At 38.6% G+C, this 19,127-nt stretch overlaps 1 protein-coding gene across 3 annotated transcripts in view; it reads right to left on the bottom strand.

The window, feature by feature from the left end:
• Positions 1-958: 958 nt before the first annotated feature.
• The window catches only part of LOC123986382 (neprilysin-like), a 32,136-nt gene continuing 13,967 nt past the window's right edge, over positions 959-19,127 (bottom strand). For 2 of the 3 annotated variants that reach the window (XM_046074611.1, XM_046074610.1), the window contains exons 5-23: positions 13,455-13,535; positions 12,955-13,050; positions 12,754-12,872; positions 12,481-12,549; positions 11,697-11,831; positions 11,018-11,119; positions 10,775-10,911; positions 10,533-10,626; positions 9,780-9,908; positions 6,781-6,879; positions 6,587-6,664; positions 6,261-6,364; positions 5,812-5,870; positions 5,574-5,693; positions 4,992-5,125; positions 4,535-4,600; positions 3,641-3,736; positions 3,438-3,514; positions 959-3,240 (exon numbers count right to left, since the gene is read on the bottom strand). In XM_046074611.1, the coding sequence (XP_045930567.1) occupies positions 3,141-3,240; positions 3,438-3,514; positions 3,641-3,736; positions 4,535-4,600; positions 4,992-5,125; positions 5,574-5,693; positions 5,812-5,870; positions 6,261-6,364; positions 6,587-6,664; positions 6,781-6,879; positions 9,780-9,908; positions 10,533-10,626; positions 10,775-10,911; positions 11,018-11,119; positions 11,697-11,831; positions 12,481-12,549; positions 12,754-12,872; positions 12,955-13,050; positions 13,455-13,535 (1,895 nt within the window). In that variant the 3' untranslated portion in view covers positions 959-3,140. Of the gene's footprint in view, positions 3,241-3,437; positions 3,515-3,640; positions 3,737-4,534; positions 4,601-4,981; positions 5,126-5,573; positions 5,694-5,811; positions 5,871-6,260; positions 6,365-6,586; positions 6,665-6,780; positions 6,880-9,779; positions 9,909-10,532; positions 10,627-10,774; positions 10,912-11,017; positions 11,120-11,696; positions 11,832-12,480; positions 12,550-12,753; positions 12,873-12,954; positions 13,051-13,454; positions 13,536-19,127 lie in introns of those variants that run through there. The other variant, XR_006828868.1, reaches the window with a different exon arrangement.

Below are 19,127 nucleotides of genomic sequence, written 5' to 3'. Positions count from 1 at the left end.
CCACCAATCAAAATTAGTGTATTCATATTAGCATTGTTTAGTTGAACCAATGTTAACTGACTAATACATTGAAATCAGTTGTGGTAAAATGTTTTTAAAAATTAAGAAATGATAATACACAGCATGAACGTCCTATCCTTTACTTTTGTGTATTTGCACAAGTGTGTGTTGGTTCTGTCTCCTGTTACACTCCTCTATTCCTCAAGATATTTTTGACACTTGGCTTCAAAGTTCGGTCATATTTAATTTATTCTGTCTCATACATACTGTGCGTTTTAATTCTTTTTGGTGCTCTCTTTTACTTCTGAACTTCTTGAAATGTTTTTTTCTTATTCCCTGTACATCCCAGACTGTTTGACTCTCCAGTTTCAGCCTGGGTACAAGCCATCCTTCTGCCAAGAAATGTGCTTGCTGGTTCATTGCAGCATGGGGTATATTTACCAGAAGGCAGCTTGGGAGCAGTCATAATGATATTGCACATTAACTTGTTTGCATAGTGCTTTTGACTAACTTCACGTAGCCCCTACTCCCCCACATTTTATAGGTCAAATTAGAGGGAAAAGAGTTTGGGCTTATGCTGCATTTAAATTAACTTTTTTAACGTTTTGTTTTTTCCTGTATTTGTGGAAATTACAAAATTAAATTAAACCCCCATATTCATAATACTCCCCTCGAGTCAGTAATGAGTGAACATCATTAAGAACATCACAGAGTGCACTCTAGATAAAATATATTTTTCTACAAGATTTCTATATGTAAAGGCTCTGAAGTCCAGAAAGAAACCATTAAGTCAAGTCAGCAGGACCAAGATATTTGTTGGCACACTTAAGATAATGTAACTTTTTTTTATCAGATTTAATAGCTTGCATTTATATAGAAGCCTGATTCAGCTTAAACAACACACACAAATACACACACACACACAAACCTTGTAGGACAACTTGCCTGCAGGCTCAGCTTGTTATTTAAAGATTTATTTTGAAAGAAAACAAATGCACCTCAAGATGATTATCAGTCATTATTATAAAGTATCTAAATACAGGCAACTGAGGTATATCTGTCTTTCTACAGGTGGAGTGTGAGAGGGAGAGAGGCAGAAAGAAAGAAAGCCTGAGGGAGTGAACGACAGTGACAAAAATCTTGCACAAACAATGATAACAAAACAAAGGTAAACAGCAATGTATAAATGCTGGGCATGGAGGGTGCTGTATACAGCCTGAAGAAGTGGTCTACGTGATCATGGCACATCATTCATTGCACTATTTTCTATAAAAAAGGCAAAGGCAACATTTTCCACAATTAGCAACCTTGTATGATAACATGAAAATAATGAATCCTAAACTGGGATCCACTGACTTGATATAACTTTCTGAATTCAGAAGAATGCATGCACTTTTGAAAAGTTCATTAGGTTCCAGCAAGGACTTGGCTTGACTTGAAATAGATAAGCATAAACATTCCTTTGAAAGCTTAATTATATCATCTGTCAATTAATCAATTATATTTTGCTTGAATTTGTAAAAAAAAAAATAGAAATAAAGATGGGCAATACACCATTAAGCCAAGATCAAACTGAGAAATCACTACATCTTTCTTAAAGGAATAGTTAAACATGTTGTGAAATACACTACGCTTTCTTGCCAAGAGTTAGTTAAGGATATTGATACCACTCTCATATCATTATTAAATATAAAGCTATTGCCAGGAGATGGTTAACTTAGCATAGCTAGCAATTAACAAGTTATATTTTGTTTGTTTAATCCATAGAAAAATTGAGGGGTAAACAGGAGTCTTGTCATCACCATCAGGTTGCCAGACTGGTGGAGTCTCCAGAAAGTCACTTTCCTTCCAGCCAAGAAACATAAACCACAAACTTTTTGTACCGATTAAACAAAAGACAAATAACATGGTAATCAGTGAGCTTTAGAGGTGCCTGTAAACAAATCTTTTATCTTTGGGCAGAGCCAGGCTAGCTCTTTCCAGTCTTTAGCTAAGATAAGATAAGCTACGCTAAGCTAACAGGCTACTGTCTGTAGCGTAAAGACAGGGAGTGAATTTGATCTTCTCATCTGACCCTGGGCAAGAAGAAAAAGTCAAGCCATTCCTTTAATATCACATTTTCTTATACGTTGTTCTCCCACAAATACACATACATACTCTCACACACAGTGGCATAACAGATCATGTAAGGCATACTTGCTTGAAAAACAGTAGGCAGCGATCATAATGATGTACAAAGACTGGAAAACACATAGAAACACAGAAACACACATGTGGCTCAGTGAACCTATAAAAAGGGTCTGGTGTCTGTCGATTGTCAGCTCCATGATTCATGACCAGCTGTCATAAAGGCGAAAACTTCATTTTGGTTTATATGACGTACTGCTAGTGAACAGCAGCTGCCTGTCAACTGCAGCTGAGTCATTAACATTAAATATAGAACAGTATTGTGTAATATGTGATTACGATTAAATATTTACTTGTCTATTCAACAAAAAAAATTCTGATTTTCTGCAATAATTTACCTAATCTAGTTCTACGTATTAACAATGAGTACATCATAGAGTGTATCAGCATGTAGATGAAAGCTGAAACCAGCTGTGGTTTTATGAGAGGCATACAGCTCAGTCCCACATACAGTACAGTGGTTCAGCCTTGTTACATGTGTATCTGTGTGAGTGGGTGTGCCCTGTATTCATATGCCAGTGGGTTTGAGCACATTTGTCTGTCTGCCCCTCTCTTGCCAACAACTTCTACAGTATTTTGACTGAAACGCACACACACTCACATACACATTGGCAGACTCACAAATGATGAGTAAACCAAGATGAAAATGGAAAAAAGAAAAAGAAAAACACAAGGAGTGATTGTATCCAGTGAGTAGCAGAATAATCAGGCTGATTGAATGAACTACAGTATTAGATTCTGAGAGAGGTGCTGTCTGTCTGTGACAGCACAGTCCATTGCTTTCCTCGCAGGAAGGCATACTGCAGTATCAGTCCAACCACCATGGTCCATTCAGTAAAGAGCTAAGTAGAGTTTCCACTTCCTTGTAGCCCCCCACAAGTGCGGCAACAGTCAGCGGGGAGAGGTAGGGGGACAGGGACGACCCATGTTAGTCCCCATCCCAGGTCTGTTGATCACCACACACGGCAGATGTTGTCAGGGACCATGTAGCTGCTCTTGTTGCAGTTGAATGCTTTGGAAAATTCTGGGAAATTCTGAAGGGAGCCCAGTACCCTGTGTCACACGCAGAGGACATTGTTGTTTGGGGTTAAAGTTCATGTATTGGATGGTTACTTGAAACTGAAGTTTACATGACATGTCACTTTGTCAAGTTTTTAATGTTAAATGCTACTGTTGTCATTTGTTTCCTGACTTGTCTCCCAAGCAAATGCCTGACTGGTGTAAAGGAAGCACTGTTGGTTTAAATTTACCTGAATTTCCCTGGACTGTGTACATCTACTTTGATGGAATTAACAGCTTGCTCTGGTCGGTGTGTTCCACACCACACCTGAGAAAGACAGAAATTGGGATGTGCTGCATCAGATTCACATGCTGTTTTTAATGTTTTTATCTATCATCCATCCACCAAATCATCCACTTGTCCATTCATCCAATTTTCCATCTATCCAACTACCTGAGCAAAGTTTAGGAAGAAGAGTTGATCATGGGATAGGTCAATGCCAGGCAGTGGTGGTTCTTCTCCATGCTTCTCCACATAGTTCTTATAGGCCTGTAGGATAAGACAAATGTTCTCATCTTAAAATATATTAATAAAAAATGGCTCAAAATTAAATTAAACTGTTACTGATTATTAAAACCTAGCCAAAACATATTTATTTGTATACTGCTAATGTAATTTGGATGTTCATTTTTAACAGCAATAAACCAACCATGTTTCATTTTAAATCCATTTTCCAATTATGGTTGTTATTCCCTTGTCTTCATCCAAGTGTCTAATTTCTGAAGATACTGCCTGTGCCTGTGAGTATCTGACTGGGTTGAAACTCTGATGCAGTGGGGCATTTCATGAGTTGGGCTGTTTGGTAAATCATGTGTATGCTAAACATATAACTGTATTGTTTTGGAAACAGTCTGGTCAACTCATCAATATATAAAATACTATACTGTCACATTTCCTGTCCAGCATGAAACTTCAATCATAGTATAATCTGTTTGAGATCTTGTTATTCATCAAAGGATATCAAATCTCCACTTGGCATCAAAAGAGCAACAAAATTGACCATGTAAATATAAATAAAGATAAAAGAAATACTTGTATGACATCATGATTGATTGTATTTAAATCTTTAAATGCTCAAACCCGTGTAAAATATCAGACATCAGCAGCAACATCATGTCCTTCATTGTGTTTAAAATATTGAGCCAGTCACTGACCTGGCAAAATCACATTTCTATTAATGTTAGCAATTAGACGATAATAACAAAACACAGACTGAATCCCATCCTCTGTCATCTGTAAACCAGGGCTCTAAAACCAAGTTGTATCCATTGTTTTCAGGCTCATTACCTGATATGCCTGCCGTATCCCTCCATTGTCAGCAATGTTCTCCCCAAGGGTGTTGTTACCATTTAACTAGAGAGGGGACATAAGTAGAGAGAACCAAAAGACTGGCTGGTAATTTTTCCTCTGTGTTTCAGCAAATCACAAATATCACTCTTTGGGACACAAGACATGATTTTCCCAGGGGATAAAAGAAGCATTGTTCAAAGCAATAGGGCACAGGAGGAGAGACAAAGCGAGGGATTGTCAACACAAAATATTAAAGACACCTGAGGCAGAGAAGAGATGAGCCTGCAAAAGTGAGGGAAAGATGGAAATGGATAGGTTGGCAAAGGCAACCGGAAAGCAAATAAATGAGACAAAAAGAAAAGTTAATAATATTTGAGAAAAATGCTGCAGTAAATTCTATAAAAACTGAAACATGAGGAAAAAAGTAGGAGATGGATTATCTACCAGGACATACATGAAGTCCATTGGCCAGGTCCCATGAGAAGTTGCCGTACTGATTGACAATGCACTTTGACAGCTCCAGAAACCTATGAGTGGAGTCTGGTGTCCACCAGTCCTTCAAGTCACCATCCTTGTCATAGTTACGACCTAAAACATGATGGATAAACATGGATAAAATGCATTAAAGGTTTGTCGGTTGGATTTGGTCAACAAGAAAATAAATACTTCTCTATGCCCAAACATCCATTATCTTGTTATCTTAGGCAGCACTAAAATGCTGCAAGTGATGCCAATTACATGTTTCCATTCCACTTCATTCATTTCCATTGTGTTTCTCGGTGGCTTGCAGTTGTGCATATCCATATAAAAGTATTCAGACATCTTTGATATTGAACATAATCACTTTACATAACTCAAATGAAAATGAGTGAGGTGAAAAATTATCTGAGGCAGCACACAGAAATAGCACTTCAAAACACTTTTTTCTGAAGTGGTACCAGTTACAGAAAGGGAAATATTTCTATCCAAATACCCATATAATCTGCCCAGACTTCCTCTGGGTGGGAAAAGAGAGCAAAGAGAATAAAAATCATACCATTGTCATCAAAGCCATGTGTGATCTCGTGACCGATTACCATGCCGATGCCACCATAGTTGAGAGATTTAGCCTGGCCTTTGCTGAAAAAAGGCGGCTGGAGTATGCCTGCAGGGAACACTGACAGCAGGGATAAAGAAAAAAAAAAACTTAATAGGTTTGTCTTTACAAGACTTTACAAATGACACATATTAATGTTTGCGACTAAATGTGTTTGCAAGTACACATGTGAAAATACCTATTTGGTTCTTGCTGGATGAGTAGAAGGCGTTGACAACAGCAGCTCCAGTTACCCATCTGGAGAAGATAAGGAAGGTGGAATTAAATAATGGTAATGGAGTACGAGCACTATAGTGCAGCACAACTTAAATGCAATGAAGATTTTACAATTGACATGTGGTTAATAATAGCAGGCTAATATTAGCATTCCTGCTGTGAAAGTAGTGAAAGGCTGAAGTGTATCTGCGAGTAGGAGTTTGTGTGGGAGAATAGGAATTCACTGTGCTAAATGCAAGTTATTGTGTCACACCATAAGCCCCATAAGTTATTTATTGTTAATGATTTAAATAATTTAATTTGTAACTTTGAGTATGATGACCTGGATTTGTAACTTTAATTTACTACACATCTGGAAGCCTGTTTGTTGAGCATTGATTTAATTTGCCCCCTCCCCCCGTGGAATCTTACTCCTCTTTGTTGACTTTGACTCTGAGTTTCCGCAGGCGTTTCTTCTGCACATACTCCAGGTTCCGTAAGATGTTTTCAAAGTACTCCTCTGCACTGTAGCTCAGCTTACACCAACACACAGCCGGAGAAACACGAGGATTAGCCACGATGAGAGCTATCAACACTTGGTCATATATTCTCCAGCACAACTCATAAAAGCCAAGAATTCACCGAGATGTTTTCATGGAACTGAAATGCTGCTCACAAATGAATCCACTCTGTATTCTTTTACACTAATTCAGTGAAAGTAGAAAAACATTCACAACCATATCTTTTCAGTCACTTACATCTTTGTACTCATTGTTAAGGTATTCATCATCTCTGATATTGTCAGAATAGCCGATCCGTTCCCGAATAGCTCTGGCCTACCGAAAAGCAGAGGAGAAAATTTGACAAACAATCGTCTTTGTCATCACATATCACAGAAAAGAATACAATACAATGCAATGCAATACAAAAGATTGTTTATAATATCCAATACCTTCTCCTCAGCTGCTTTCTTGGTCTCTGCATCCATCCAGGTCAGGTCATCAAGGTTACTAATGAACACTTCCCGAATGTCTTTGATCATCGCCTCCATCTGATGCCCACACACATACACACAAAAACAGAGAGACAAAACTCACAAATATGTCGCAGATATCTAACATTAAATATATATCATGAAAAAACCTCAACACTAACTGTCAGTCAGTACAAATTGCCAACAGTGTGGGAGTTTTTCTCATAAGGTCTGCAGAAAGGAAACAGTGAAAAGCACACAGAAAAAACTGCAACATATTGTGCAACAGAATCATAAAAAATGTTACCCTGTATCAGGCCTCTTCATTACATACTCACATATCAATGTAGAAGCACTCGGGGGTTATTCTATCTGTGTAGGGGTTTGATAACCTTGTGTAATATTACCAGTAGGGTAATAATGTTTGTGTGATTAAAATGACAGATGGAATAATAAAAACGATTTTTCAACGATTTTTATGGATGAATAAAGTGAAGCAATGGCTGTCAGAATTACATCATGTTTAGTGATGAAAAGCTCCAATTAAAATTATGGTATGCAAAAAAGTTAGAAAGACATTTTAACTTATTTATTCAAGTCTCAAGTTGTTGTCTTAAATTCTCTACTGTAGATGTCTGCTGTACTGGCTGCAAATTTGCAAATGTATTATTGATAATGCTACAAATTTACATTCTGCATTTTATAACCTTTAAATAGTGAAATTATAGATGCATGCAGCGGTTTTGTGTTGGAGTTCGTGTTACTGAAATAATCCAGTGCCTTACACCTCTAAATTAAAGTGCTTGAGCTTAATGTTTCACCATTACTAATATATTTTAAACAAACAAGTTAAACTATTGCAATATTAATATTCTGTCACGGACCGTAAATAAATGCGTGTAACTAAACAAATATTTCTATGTCAGCATACCTCAAGTAACACATTCAAGATATTTTTATGCATATTCATACAGTAAGGTGCTCCAAAATCCACATCAAAAGCTCAGTTTTCAGTGGGAACCTGTGGTGTAATATTCCTGTAATGGATTGCTCTTGAGCTACAGCATTTACAAGAATATGCCAGCACACAGAGAGACAGACTGACTGACGCCACCACCATGGCATAATGCTATGCAAAGCATGGATTGTCACGAGCCACATTTTGTCCACAAACAAAAACAAAAACAGCATTTGAAGAATTCACAAAAAAAGTACCTGAACCAATAAAAGAATTAAAGCAAAACACGAAGGGGGAAAAAAAAACTGCAGTGACATCGAAGGTCACCCTTCCAGATCCCTTAAACCACAGTTGTGCTCTGAGACCACAGCGAGCTGACAGAGGCATTCCAGTGTCTCATCACATCAGCAGACCCCTCAGTAACACACTGCATGACCACTCGGACAACACACTGTGGTTCGCCACAAACCAGCAGGGACCATACTGATGAGGCTTTTCCGAAAACCTATTAGCATACAGCATGTGTGTGTGTGAGTTTGTGTTGTGTGCGCGCATAGATGTCTGTCGTTGCACGCATGAATGTCTGTTTGAGTAAATGTAGAGAAATAGTATCATCATAATATAGTCAATACAATATAATCAAAACTACTCAAAATGCCCCTTGATATGGTTGGTATGTGGAGGAGTGCAGAACATTTGCCAACTGCAGATCAGTTCAGCATACTTATTTATATGTATGGCCATGTATTTGCGGATGTCATGATTCTGCCTGTCTGCCCCTTCATTAGTTAAGTGTCTCTGTTTGTGCCATATTCAAACATTTGTTGGGCTCTGTATTTTTCCCCACCTGTTTTGGAGTTACCTTTTCCATTTGGATTTCTACCTCAGTTGGTTTGTGCTTCTGTTAGAACTTTTCTTACCACATCCTGTACTCAGGGAGACTCATGTGTGATGTGGCACTGAATCTGTGTAAATGTAACAGTCGAAATATCTCTGTTCTCCGTGTTATCCAGACTTCAGGGACAAAGTGTCTCTGTGGGATGAGATGATTGACCCTAAAGCTGGTTAAATAACAAGCTCCATCAGCTCTCCTCAATCATTCGAGCATACATGTATACGGCGTATGTGTGTTGCTGTGAGTCCTTCTGTAGAAGATTTGAATAAAATTCACAGAAAGACAAGTGTTGCCTGAGCTGTTTATTTGAAAACTCGAATTGCCGTCACACCCTGTAAACATGAGTATTGAGTTTTTACAATAAATCTGCCAACTAAGTCTGATCCTGCTTGTGTCCTGCCTTTGGGTCCTCAACCTGCTCTTGCCTGTGCACTCGGCACCAATCCTGACAGGAGAAAGAGGTGTTGATATGTAAATGCAATCTCAAAAGGGTTGTGTGTTGCATTTCACACACAAACACACACATGGAAACATTCAGACAGGCTGAGATGTGGAATCCACATGCTACAGCCGGCGAACGTCCAGAAAGAGGTGACAAAGATTTACAGTGTGTGAGACAACAGCATTACGACAGATGCACACGGTCACACACACAATATGACTCATAGTCATGTGTCAAAGAATGCACATACACACACGTGCCCAGAGTTGAGATTTACAGTGTGGGTGGTGTGGGCATGATAACAAGGACACTTTGTTCAGCTGCTTTCAATGGTACAAGCACAAAATGCAATACTGTGGTGGAGATACCAAGAGATAAAGGTGACAAAAACAAAGGTGAGAGACAAAAATTCACGGGCATGGGATGTGTGTGAAAAACGTGTTATCATACTGTATGTATGAATAACTGAACACATAAACATTCTCACACTGTTTTGTGAAAACACATGCAAATTTATTTCTATGATTTAGTACCACTTCCAAATGTCAGTAAAAACACAGCATTCAATTACATTATACAGAACAAACACTGACTAATAATATTTAATGATATTTGTAATAGCTTTTTATGGAACATTAAATCTTATCTAATGTAATGATATGATAAAATCCCCCCCTACTGACCAGTTCTTTACTCTTTTCAGAGAAGGCCTCCTGCACATACAGTCGTCCTACAGCATTGTCCATGTTGTTGTTGACGTAAAGTGCACACTGTCGCCACACTGCTGCCTCTGACGTTGTACCAGACAGAGCCTGCAGGGAAAGTAAAGAATCGCCGACCAATTAGCGATGCAGGATAAACCACTCAGCATGTTGGTTAAAGAGGCTCATGGCAATTCTATATTTGCACTTCTATTATACATCACTTAGGACTATATGAAATAGGGCAGATGGGAAATTATTAGATTAGTAAGAAGGCTAGGATTAGAAAGATGCAGAGAAGGTGCAAACATTCATGTTACCCAGAAGATTAATCTCACCGATGATAATTTGTCTTTTCATCTAGAGCCACTACAAGGTTGACACCTTGTTTGTCAGCGGAATGTTTTGACAGTTATTGGATGAATTGCCATGAAAGTTTGTACATTCATGCTCCCCCTAGAATTAATTGTAGTAACTTCGGTGACCTTTTTCATCTAGTACCACCAGCAGGTCGAAGTTTGGCTTTGCCCACTACTTTGGTTCATAATACCTGGAAATCAATGACATTCCAGTCAGCCTCAGCTGTTAATTACATTAAGATGGTGACCGCTTTTACATTGTACTTGTTAGCATTTAGTTGTATACTTTTGGTCTTGTTTAACTCTCTAAAATTCAGTTAGTTGGCCCCTGTGTTTATCTACAGAGAGGTTCAGGATCAGGGTCCTGGCATTATACCTTACGGAAAGCCTTCCTGGTGTCCCTGTACGTTCTGCTTAGGCCCACCACCATGTTCATAGCAAAACGCCACACCATGTAGTTCTGGAGATCCCTGTGAGGGGAAGAAGGATGTTCAAAGAAAGTCTCCTACTCACATAAAGCTACGATACATGAGTCATAGGTGATCAGCTGTTCATTGCATGCATTAAGCTCCCACCCCCACAAACTCACAAATATAATAGTATTATACACAAACAAACCTCTTGGTGTATCTGGCCAAGATATGGTTGAGTCTTCTATAATAGTTGGGGGAGTAGTTTATGACTTTCTCTGTGTCAGTTACGCTGATGTTGACTGTATCCATTATCTTAGCTGTGAAGTGGCTCCAGTCAAATACCTTCAGAGTGAATCCGAAAGCACAGAAAGAGAAAAAGAACATAGGAAAGTGGATGGAAGTTGTAAAAGAAACAACAAAGTCTGACAGATAAGAAGTCTATTTTTACCTGTGATTCAACCTCAAGGGTGAAGTTGGCATTCAGATCACCCAGTTCCATCTTGTTGTAAAGCAACACTGGATTGTTACGGTCCTCTGGAGTATCAGTAGCCTTGGAGAGAGCAAGACAGAGTGGTTGAAAATCAAGGATGCTGTCACAACATAACCCTCCAGTTTCCTGACACATGCATACAATTGCAGTGGTGGTCCAACAGCAACAAACATATTTGAAGTCCCAGGAGGCTTCAGGTCTGTAAATGTCAGAGCTTGAACAGTGACTGCCTTGTAAAAGCCAGCAGCCGAGTGGAGGGTAAGTGAAGCATGGCAGTGAGTGGAGCAGAGCAGCAAAGAATGACAAACATGGACCGTGGAAACCTGTTGATGTCTGAGAAAAGTTGTTGTGTAGGGATCAGGCTGTTTAACGGCTTGTTTTACACAGCAGCTGCTCCAGACTGGAGCCACAAACACACAGAGAGGAGAGAGGTCTGGGCAGCAAATGGAGGAGTGGAAGGTTATACTGTCATACGTCGATTTCCCGCAAAATCCTCCTGTTATGTGAAGCTAAGATAGGCGATAAGGTAAATTTTGCTGCTGGAAAACAAAGAACAAACAAGCACTCTTATAGACGAAGTGCTCAGATCTGACCAACTATTTAGGTTTCTGCTGGGAAAGCGTGAATATGCACTTACGTTGGCGATGTCCCTCTCCAGATCCATAACTCGTGTCACCTCCTCTCTGATGCTGGTTTCATTGATGGCCAGTCCCCGGTCAGTGCGGATAAGCTTAGCTAGGTCAATCATGAACTGCTCGTATGCCCGACATGCCTGTCAAACACACACATTCATTATATTCATAACTTGACTTTACTTCAACAAGAAAGAAAGGACACTGGTTTGAATCTAACCCATTACCAAAAATCGAAGCACAGCATGCACTTATGTACACATACACACACACACACACACACACACACACACACACACACACACACACACTCAGCCCGCCTCAAGCTGAGTGCGGTTGAGTGCTTCTTTCTGCATATTAATCATGAGTTTGTGGTAAACTGTAAAGTAAAACCAGAGCAAAGGATGTCAGCTTTAATCACACACATCTGGTCTGAATTGAGACATAACCAAATCTGTTCCGTTTTGCTTCTTTGATTTTCATCATCACTTGGTGCTTCAGAGTGGATTTGTATTTATTGTATACACACACGCTTGCAAATGCGCAAAAGCACACAAATAACCATAAAGGTTATCAAGGTACTGATGTTTCACCTGATGCCCTCACCACTGGTTGGACATTATGTTTGCAAGAACAAACTCTAAGGGACATTAAACCCAGACTCAATGGCACTGGCCCAAATGAACACATGGACCTGATTTCATTGTGCATTGGTTGAAAGACTTAATTATAATACAAGTGTGTGTGTGTGTGTGTGTGTGTGTGTGCACATGTGAACCTTAAGCATACCTCTGCGTAGGGTCCAGTACAGGCATAGTAATCTCTGGACAAGAGGCCGAGGCTTGTCTGCTGGTCAAACTGGCAAAGAGGAAGACAAAAAAACATGTTTAAATACAATTTATACTATATACTATACTAATAAATACAAGCCAAAGAAATGAGATTTGAAAAACATGGTGGGTGGTCATATTCAAGCTGGATGGATGTGATGTGTCTATATGAATGTGGGTCTATGAAATATATAGCTAGAGGAGGGTGTTTTAGCTACAGTTGCACACCTACATGAATGATGTGTGAATTGGAGTCCCTGTCATCGGTGCCGACAAAAAAGTTAACCAAGAGTTGAGTTCCATATTTCTCATTTAGCTTTGCGATGACGTCCTCCAACCTCCACGTTTTACCTGAACAGAGAAGGAAGTGAGAAAGAAAGAATTGCCTGTGCATGAAATCTGCTGTGTGTGACAATGGAAAAGAATCCTTTACCATAGTTGGTCTCCCAGTTGTCCACAGCAATGGGCCACTCAAACACATCAGAGAGCATGTCGAGCAAAGGAGCCCCTCCTCTGAGCTCAATTAAACCTTAAATGAAGCATATATACAAACAAGCAAAAATCTGTTTTTAATAATGGATACATTGATTTTATACCAATCAAAATTCAGAAAATAAATTTTTAAAAAATAAAATAAATGTTGTTATTATTCATATATTGTACTTCTTATCAAACATAATTAATCTATGCAAATTGGAATGCAATCAAGGAGTTTATTGATGTGACTTCTAAGACAAAATTCTTCATATACACACATCACATACTGCTGTAAAGCTGAAAGACAGTAATTCTTACTTTTTAAACCAATACTTGATAAAAATGGTTATTATATGTTTATGATAGTTTGGCAATGCAAGAAAAATGTTCACTTTAGGACAACAGAAGATATAAAAAGGCATAGTCTGTGTTGACATCTGATGCCTGCTGACGCACTCTCATTGGTACAGGACTTGTAAAGGGTCTTAGCCTTGGTGAGAGACGCAGCTTCCCCCTCCACTGTTTTTTCAAGGACACCTAGAAATAGAGCACAGAAACAGAGCAAGCATGAAGGAAAGAAACACAGACAGAAAGATAAAGGAGGAATGAGTGTACATGTGGAAGGGAAACGAGAGAGCAGTGTAAATAACCTCAGGTACAATGTAGAGTTGTTGTTTTTTGTGGATTCAAAATAGAATCCAGCTGTCGTCCAGATGCATTTATCATTTTTATAAAGGCATGTTGTCTGTCGCTGTGTCAGAAAGCAACAACAAAATAAAGTGATGGCTTTAGATTGTGGCAATACATAGCAACCAGTGACAAAACAGACAATATGACATTATTCAAAGAGGAAAAAAGAAAAGGGGGAAAAAACGTAGTCATGCACAAACAAATGCTATGAAACTGATGGAAAACAAATGTTAATTATTCTGAATTTAGTTCATGTTTTCATAATACAGTATGTATAGAAACCTCCAGAAAAGCTAATGAAATGTTTCAGATGACAGCTGAAATTTGTATACAACAGCAAAATTGGCCAATGTCTAAATGTAGTATTCTTACGATGATATTAAAGGTTTTGCAGAGAACAGAATTTAAAGCAAAATGTTGACTTTCCCTTACTGAACAGACTTTTGTCAGTTTTCACTATTCAGGCTATTATTTTCCACTTGCCAACTTTGAAAAGATCAAACGTTATATCATCAAATGGATCTAACAATAGCTAATACACCAATACACAAGCACAAAATGTTCCCTTGTACTGGGCATTGCCAATCTTTGCTTTGAAGGATTGAATAAGTAATTAAACACAAACTATTTAATAGTTGCAGTGCAATTAATCGTTTCATTTGGGTGATTAAGATTAACTGGGTCATTGGTTGTAGAAGTCAGCAGTGTAATATAAACCACAAATTAGTGTGGCAATATGCAATGCATATTTTATATGCACTCTGGTTGCTATAAATTGGATTCTCAGCATGACAGCAGTAGTCAAGGGTAGTGACCTCAGAACAGGGAAGTCACAGCAAAAAACTGTAAAGAAATCAAGGAATAGCAAAGCTGATGGTGTGGCAGTACAGGGTCCTTTGAAAATAAAAGTGAACACTATTGCTTGTTTTATTGCCTGTGTTCATTGCCTCTTCAACACCTGTTGTGGGCATGGAGGCCAGTTAGCTCAGCCTCAGGGTCCACATGTCTCTATGTAGACAGCTAATCAAAATGAGTGATAAGTGTTGGGGTGTAAACTTCCTCAAGTGAGGCGGGGGGAAATGGGACCAACAGTACTCTTTTCCTGTTCTGCCCTTAAGGCGCTGAGTTGCATATTGGAGGTTTTAAATTGTAACCACTCCCTCAGGATCCCCTGTCGCTTTTCAGCAGCACCAAACATGAGCTCGAGATTAAATAAATGTTCAGATCACCACCATGGTGAATACAAGTGTTTTTTTTTGTGATAGTGTTAGAAATGCTGTGCACGTTGTCCTTTCGAAAAAAGAAATCCTCACACTTAACCATTAGGCATCTCAAACTTTAGCTCTAATTCAACTTCAACTATCGGATGATTTGTCAGTCAGTTCTAGGTTTATCAGCGTGTCAGTGTTATTGGCCGATTCACACCAATTGCAGATAAATCGGCATTGTCATTTCAGGGTGTACTCACACTAAGCGATCCGTACCGTGCCCAAGCATGTTTAATCGCCAAAGTCCTGTTCGTTTGACCAGTGTGATCGCTCCGGAGTCCAGCCACAGTACGGTACGCATCTAGTGTGATCGCTAACTGTGCCCGAGCACGGAACCCCGAAACAAACTCCACTGTGCCGTGCGAGAGAGAGAGCGTTTTTTTTGTCAAAAGAGTGCAGTGCTTCCCACAGAATGACAGTTGATATTGACTTCCAGCTATGTAGACTACAGCATGCTTACCTGAACAAACCAGCTGTGATCTAACGTTAACATAGCTCTCCTCATTAGCTAGGCTCCTTACATGCTTGATAATAAGTTTTTTTAAGCAATCAACTATGATTTTAAATAGGACTAGTAACAAAATCACATATCAATATGTGGCATTGATAATAATATTGATACTGTGGCGGACAATCAAAAAACATCCTTTAATCATGCAATGAGAGAACTTTGAACTAGAGGGAACTTTGCTACTCCCCTGTTGGCAACACTGCCACATATCCACCACAAAACACAACAATGAGCAGGCCGAGTCAAGCAGAGCATACAAGAACCCATAGTTGATTATCTGTGTTCTCGGTAAATTGGTCATTTGTCAAGTGAAATACATTACTTAAATTATAATAAAAATATCTCCAGTCACTTCTTTCAAATAATGACCATAATTCCAATGCCACAACCTGTTTCTGGTACTCTACAGCACGTTTTCCTAACACAAGAACTCTCTCTCTCTCAGTTGTTTTCACCCGAACAATAATACAGTTACACCAGCTGGAAGTAACATGAATGTTGGTACCAGCCAAACATCCAAATTATGTTTAATGTTACAATAGTTGAATGGTGGTGGGTGAGCTGATGACAAACATGACCAGTGTGGCAGCGAATGGTCCTATCATTTCTCCCTAGTTTGTCACTTCTAAATGTCCTCTAACATCGCCTACAGTTTTAGTCACTAAGTTTCATGGTATCTTGTAAAAGTATTCTTTTGAAATTCAAAAATACAGTAGTTTATTTTGATACATGGCCTGGCTGCTGTATTTTGTAGTTTTTCTTGATCCACTTGGGATATATTACATTATTATATAGAGTATCTTAATTTAAAATAAATTTTGACTATTGCACTAAAGTCAACCTCATGAGCTTGACTCTCAAATCACAAAGATGATCTCAGTTCAACTAGTACGTCAGGGCTCCTGGGTGGCATAGGGTTCTTTTTAAAGAAATGGCTTGCCCTATCACGGATTGGGAGCTCAAATCCTGACTGAGACAGTTGAGCAAGTTAGTTCCAGCTTCCATGATTTGCAGCACACAGTCGTTTAAGTCTGAAAAGATTTTGAGGATTTTGATGTGATCCCTTAAACACCTGGTTATGGTTCAGTGGCACAGCACTACTCGGTTAGTTAGTTAGTTAGTTACTAGACTAAAAGACAAGCCACTGTGTATAACAATAGACATCCATCCATCCATCGTCAACCGCTTCCTCCTGCGTACAGGGTTGCGGGGGGCTGGAGCCAATCCCAGCTGACATCGGGCGAAAGGCGGGGTACACCCTGGACATGTCGACAGTCCATCGCAGGGCCACACATAGACAAACAACCAGCACAACACTCACATTCACACCTAAGGACAATTTAGAGCCACCAATCAACCTAGTCTTTGGATGATGGGAGGAAGGCGTAGCTCCGGGGGAGAACCCACGCAGACACGGGGAGAACATGCAAACTCCACACAGAAAGGCCGGCACGACCGAAGTTCGAACCCACAACCTGCTAACCACCGCACCACCGCGCCGCCCTAACAAGAGACAATAATTATATATTTTATGTAATATTAATATTTTTTTCTTTGGGTCTGACAGTTCATTTTTGTCCCGGAAAAGTATTGTTTTGTCATATTTTCTGGATTGGGGTTCAACATTTTTTCTCAATCTACAAATATGTCTACAGTTAATTTTCCACAAAGGTTTATAAGGACTGCATCATGAATAATGGATGACGTAAATCTCTATAAAGTCTAAGTGCATGTGATAAACCTCCTAAATGCATGTAAATGATTGGTCATGATTGCTTTTGCTATTTTATGGTAATTTAGAAGAAAGGGATAAATGGGCTGTTGAAATTCTATGAAAACAGTTAGAAGCTTTTATGAATTCCACGCAGCAAAGTGTTTGTCGTTATTGTGATTGTTAGATAGAAGTGCCCATGAAGTTGTTAGATGTTATTTGTTATCTGAGGTCTGTAGTTGTATTTCTAACTTTTACTCAGGTCTTTGAAGTTAGAAAATTATATAAATAATTAGTATCAGAAAGCCTAACATTCTTCTTTGCATTCACAAAGCTGCCACTCCACAAAGTCAGTTAACCAAGCCCTGCAAAGAGTGTGTGTTTCAGTAGGCTACAATGCATTTATCACTCACAATGACAGCTGCTGACGCTCACATGTTCTTTAAAGAATGTAAAAACCTGGATTGAGGTATACGTTTGCATATGGCTTTTAGCTTTCCAGACATACTACAAGGCAAACATAAGCATTTCTAACCCAACCTGCCTGACACTAATCCTGCCTCTTTTGCAAAACAATGTGTTAAATTACATATTCTGTAAAGCTAAAACAATTTTCATTAAGATATGAAAAGAACACAGAAGTTCACATATTAAAAGAACATTTCTAAATGAAAGAAATCCTACTGGAAATGAGAATTAGGCTTTGTTCTACATTTTAAAAAATACAGTTTGGCTTTCTTGACAGAGTTAGAGGAGAAGACTGATTCCATTCTTTATCTGTCCGTTCATTACATAGCTACACCCAGCAGCTTAGTTTAGGACAAAGACAGGAAGCAAATTGTTCTATTCAAAGATAACAAAATTCACCAACCAGCACCTTGTTTGTTTAATAAGTACAAAACACAAGTGTAAAATCAACAACTCACTGTTTTATGGAGGGTTATGTGCTGGATTATTTCTTGCTAGGCAATCAGAAAAGACTCCAGGAAGTTACTCATAATTGAAAACTTTTTAAACACTTAAACGTTTTTGTTCAGATTAAACAACCAAGATACAACTTGTTAATTAGAAAGTTTACAGATGCAGCTTTTTTTGTTGCATCAATATTCTCATCTTTTCAGGATATCTAAAAAGTGAATACGCATATAGCCTATCTAAAAATGATGAATTTTAAATATTATTAATTAAAAGGAAGCGCTTTAAACATGGTTTGAATATCACTATCACTTACGTAACTTAAGTTATGTCTTATAAATGTTGCATCTGGATCAACAGATATAGCCCATGATACTGCACATCTCAATGCAACTTCAAGATCAATACAGTAAAGAGGATAGATCTTAAATTACACAGCCAACAGACAGGATTCTCTCCCGCCGCGTCAAACAAGGCATCAACACGACTGATGTCTTGTTGGACCGTGAGTCCAAGAGAAAGATGAAGAAAATTACATTGATTTTTTCTTCCTTTGTAATTTGCTGGACTTAGTGACAGACAATAAAGACAGCTAGAGAAAGCAGTTAGCACATATACAATTTGTATCCCTTTCTTTAATCTCTAATTACTAGTTACTTTGCATAGCCACACTATTACTATTCCCCATACTTCTTATTATTCTTCTCTTTTCCGTATGGATATTTATCATGCTACTCCTCCTGTACCGTTGCCAGCAGATACACAAAAAATTAATGAAATTGTACAGCTCAATAAAGATCGAGCTTCTATTATATTTCTCAGAGATCAGCAAAAAGAAGAACATATTATTTACATAGTGCAAAGACGTTCCATATGACTTGTAGTCTGTGAGTTGGGAGAGTATTTTTGAATGAGTGCCACAAATATTATCACCTGTAGTGTTTACATCGGTGTAAAATCGGTCAGTCTGTTTTAAGCATTTATGTAAAACATGCACACTGCACTCCATTATCCATGACTTACAAATAGAAATT

The sequence above is a fragment of the Micropterus dolomieu genome, linkage group LG17 (assembly GCF_021292245.1).
Source record: "Micropterus dolomieu isolate WLL.071019.BEF.003 ecotype Adirondacks linkage group LG17, ASM2129224v1, whole genome shotgun sequence".
Lineage (NCBI taxonomy): Eukaryota > Metazoa > Chordata > Actinopteri > Centrarchiformes > Centrarchidae > Micropterus > Micropterus dolomieu.
The sequence above is the reverse complement of the archived record's forward strand: the minus strand, read 5'-3'. Positions and strand labels throughout refer to the sequence as shown.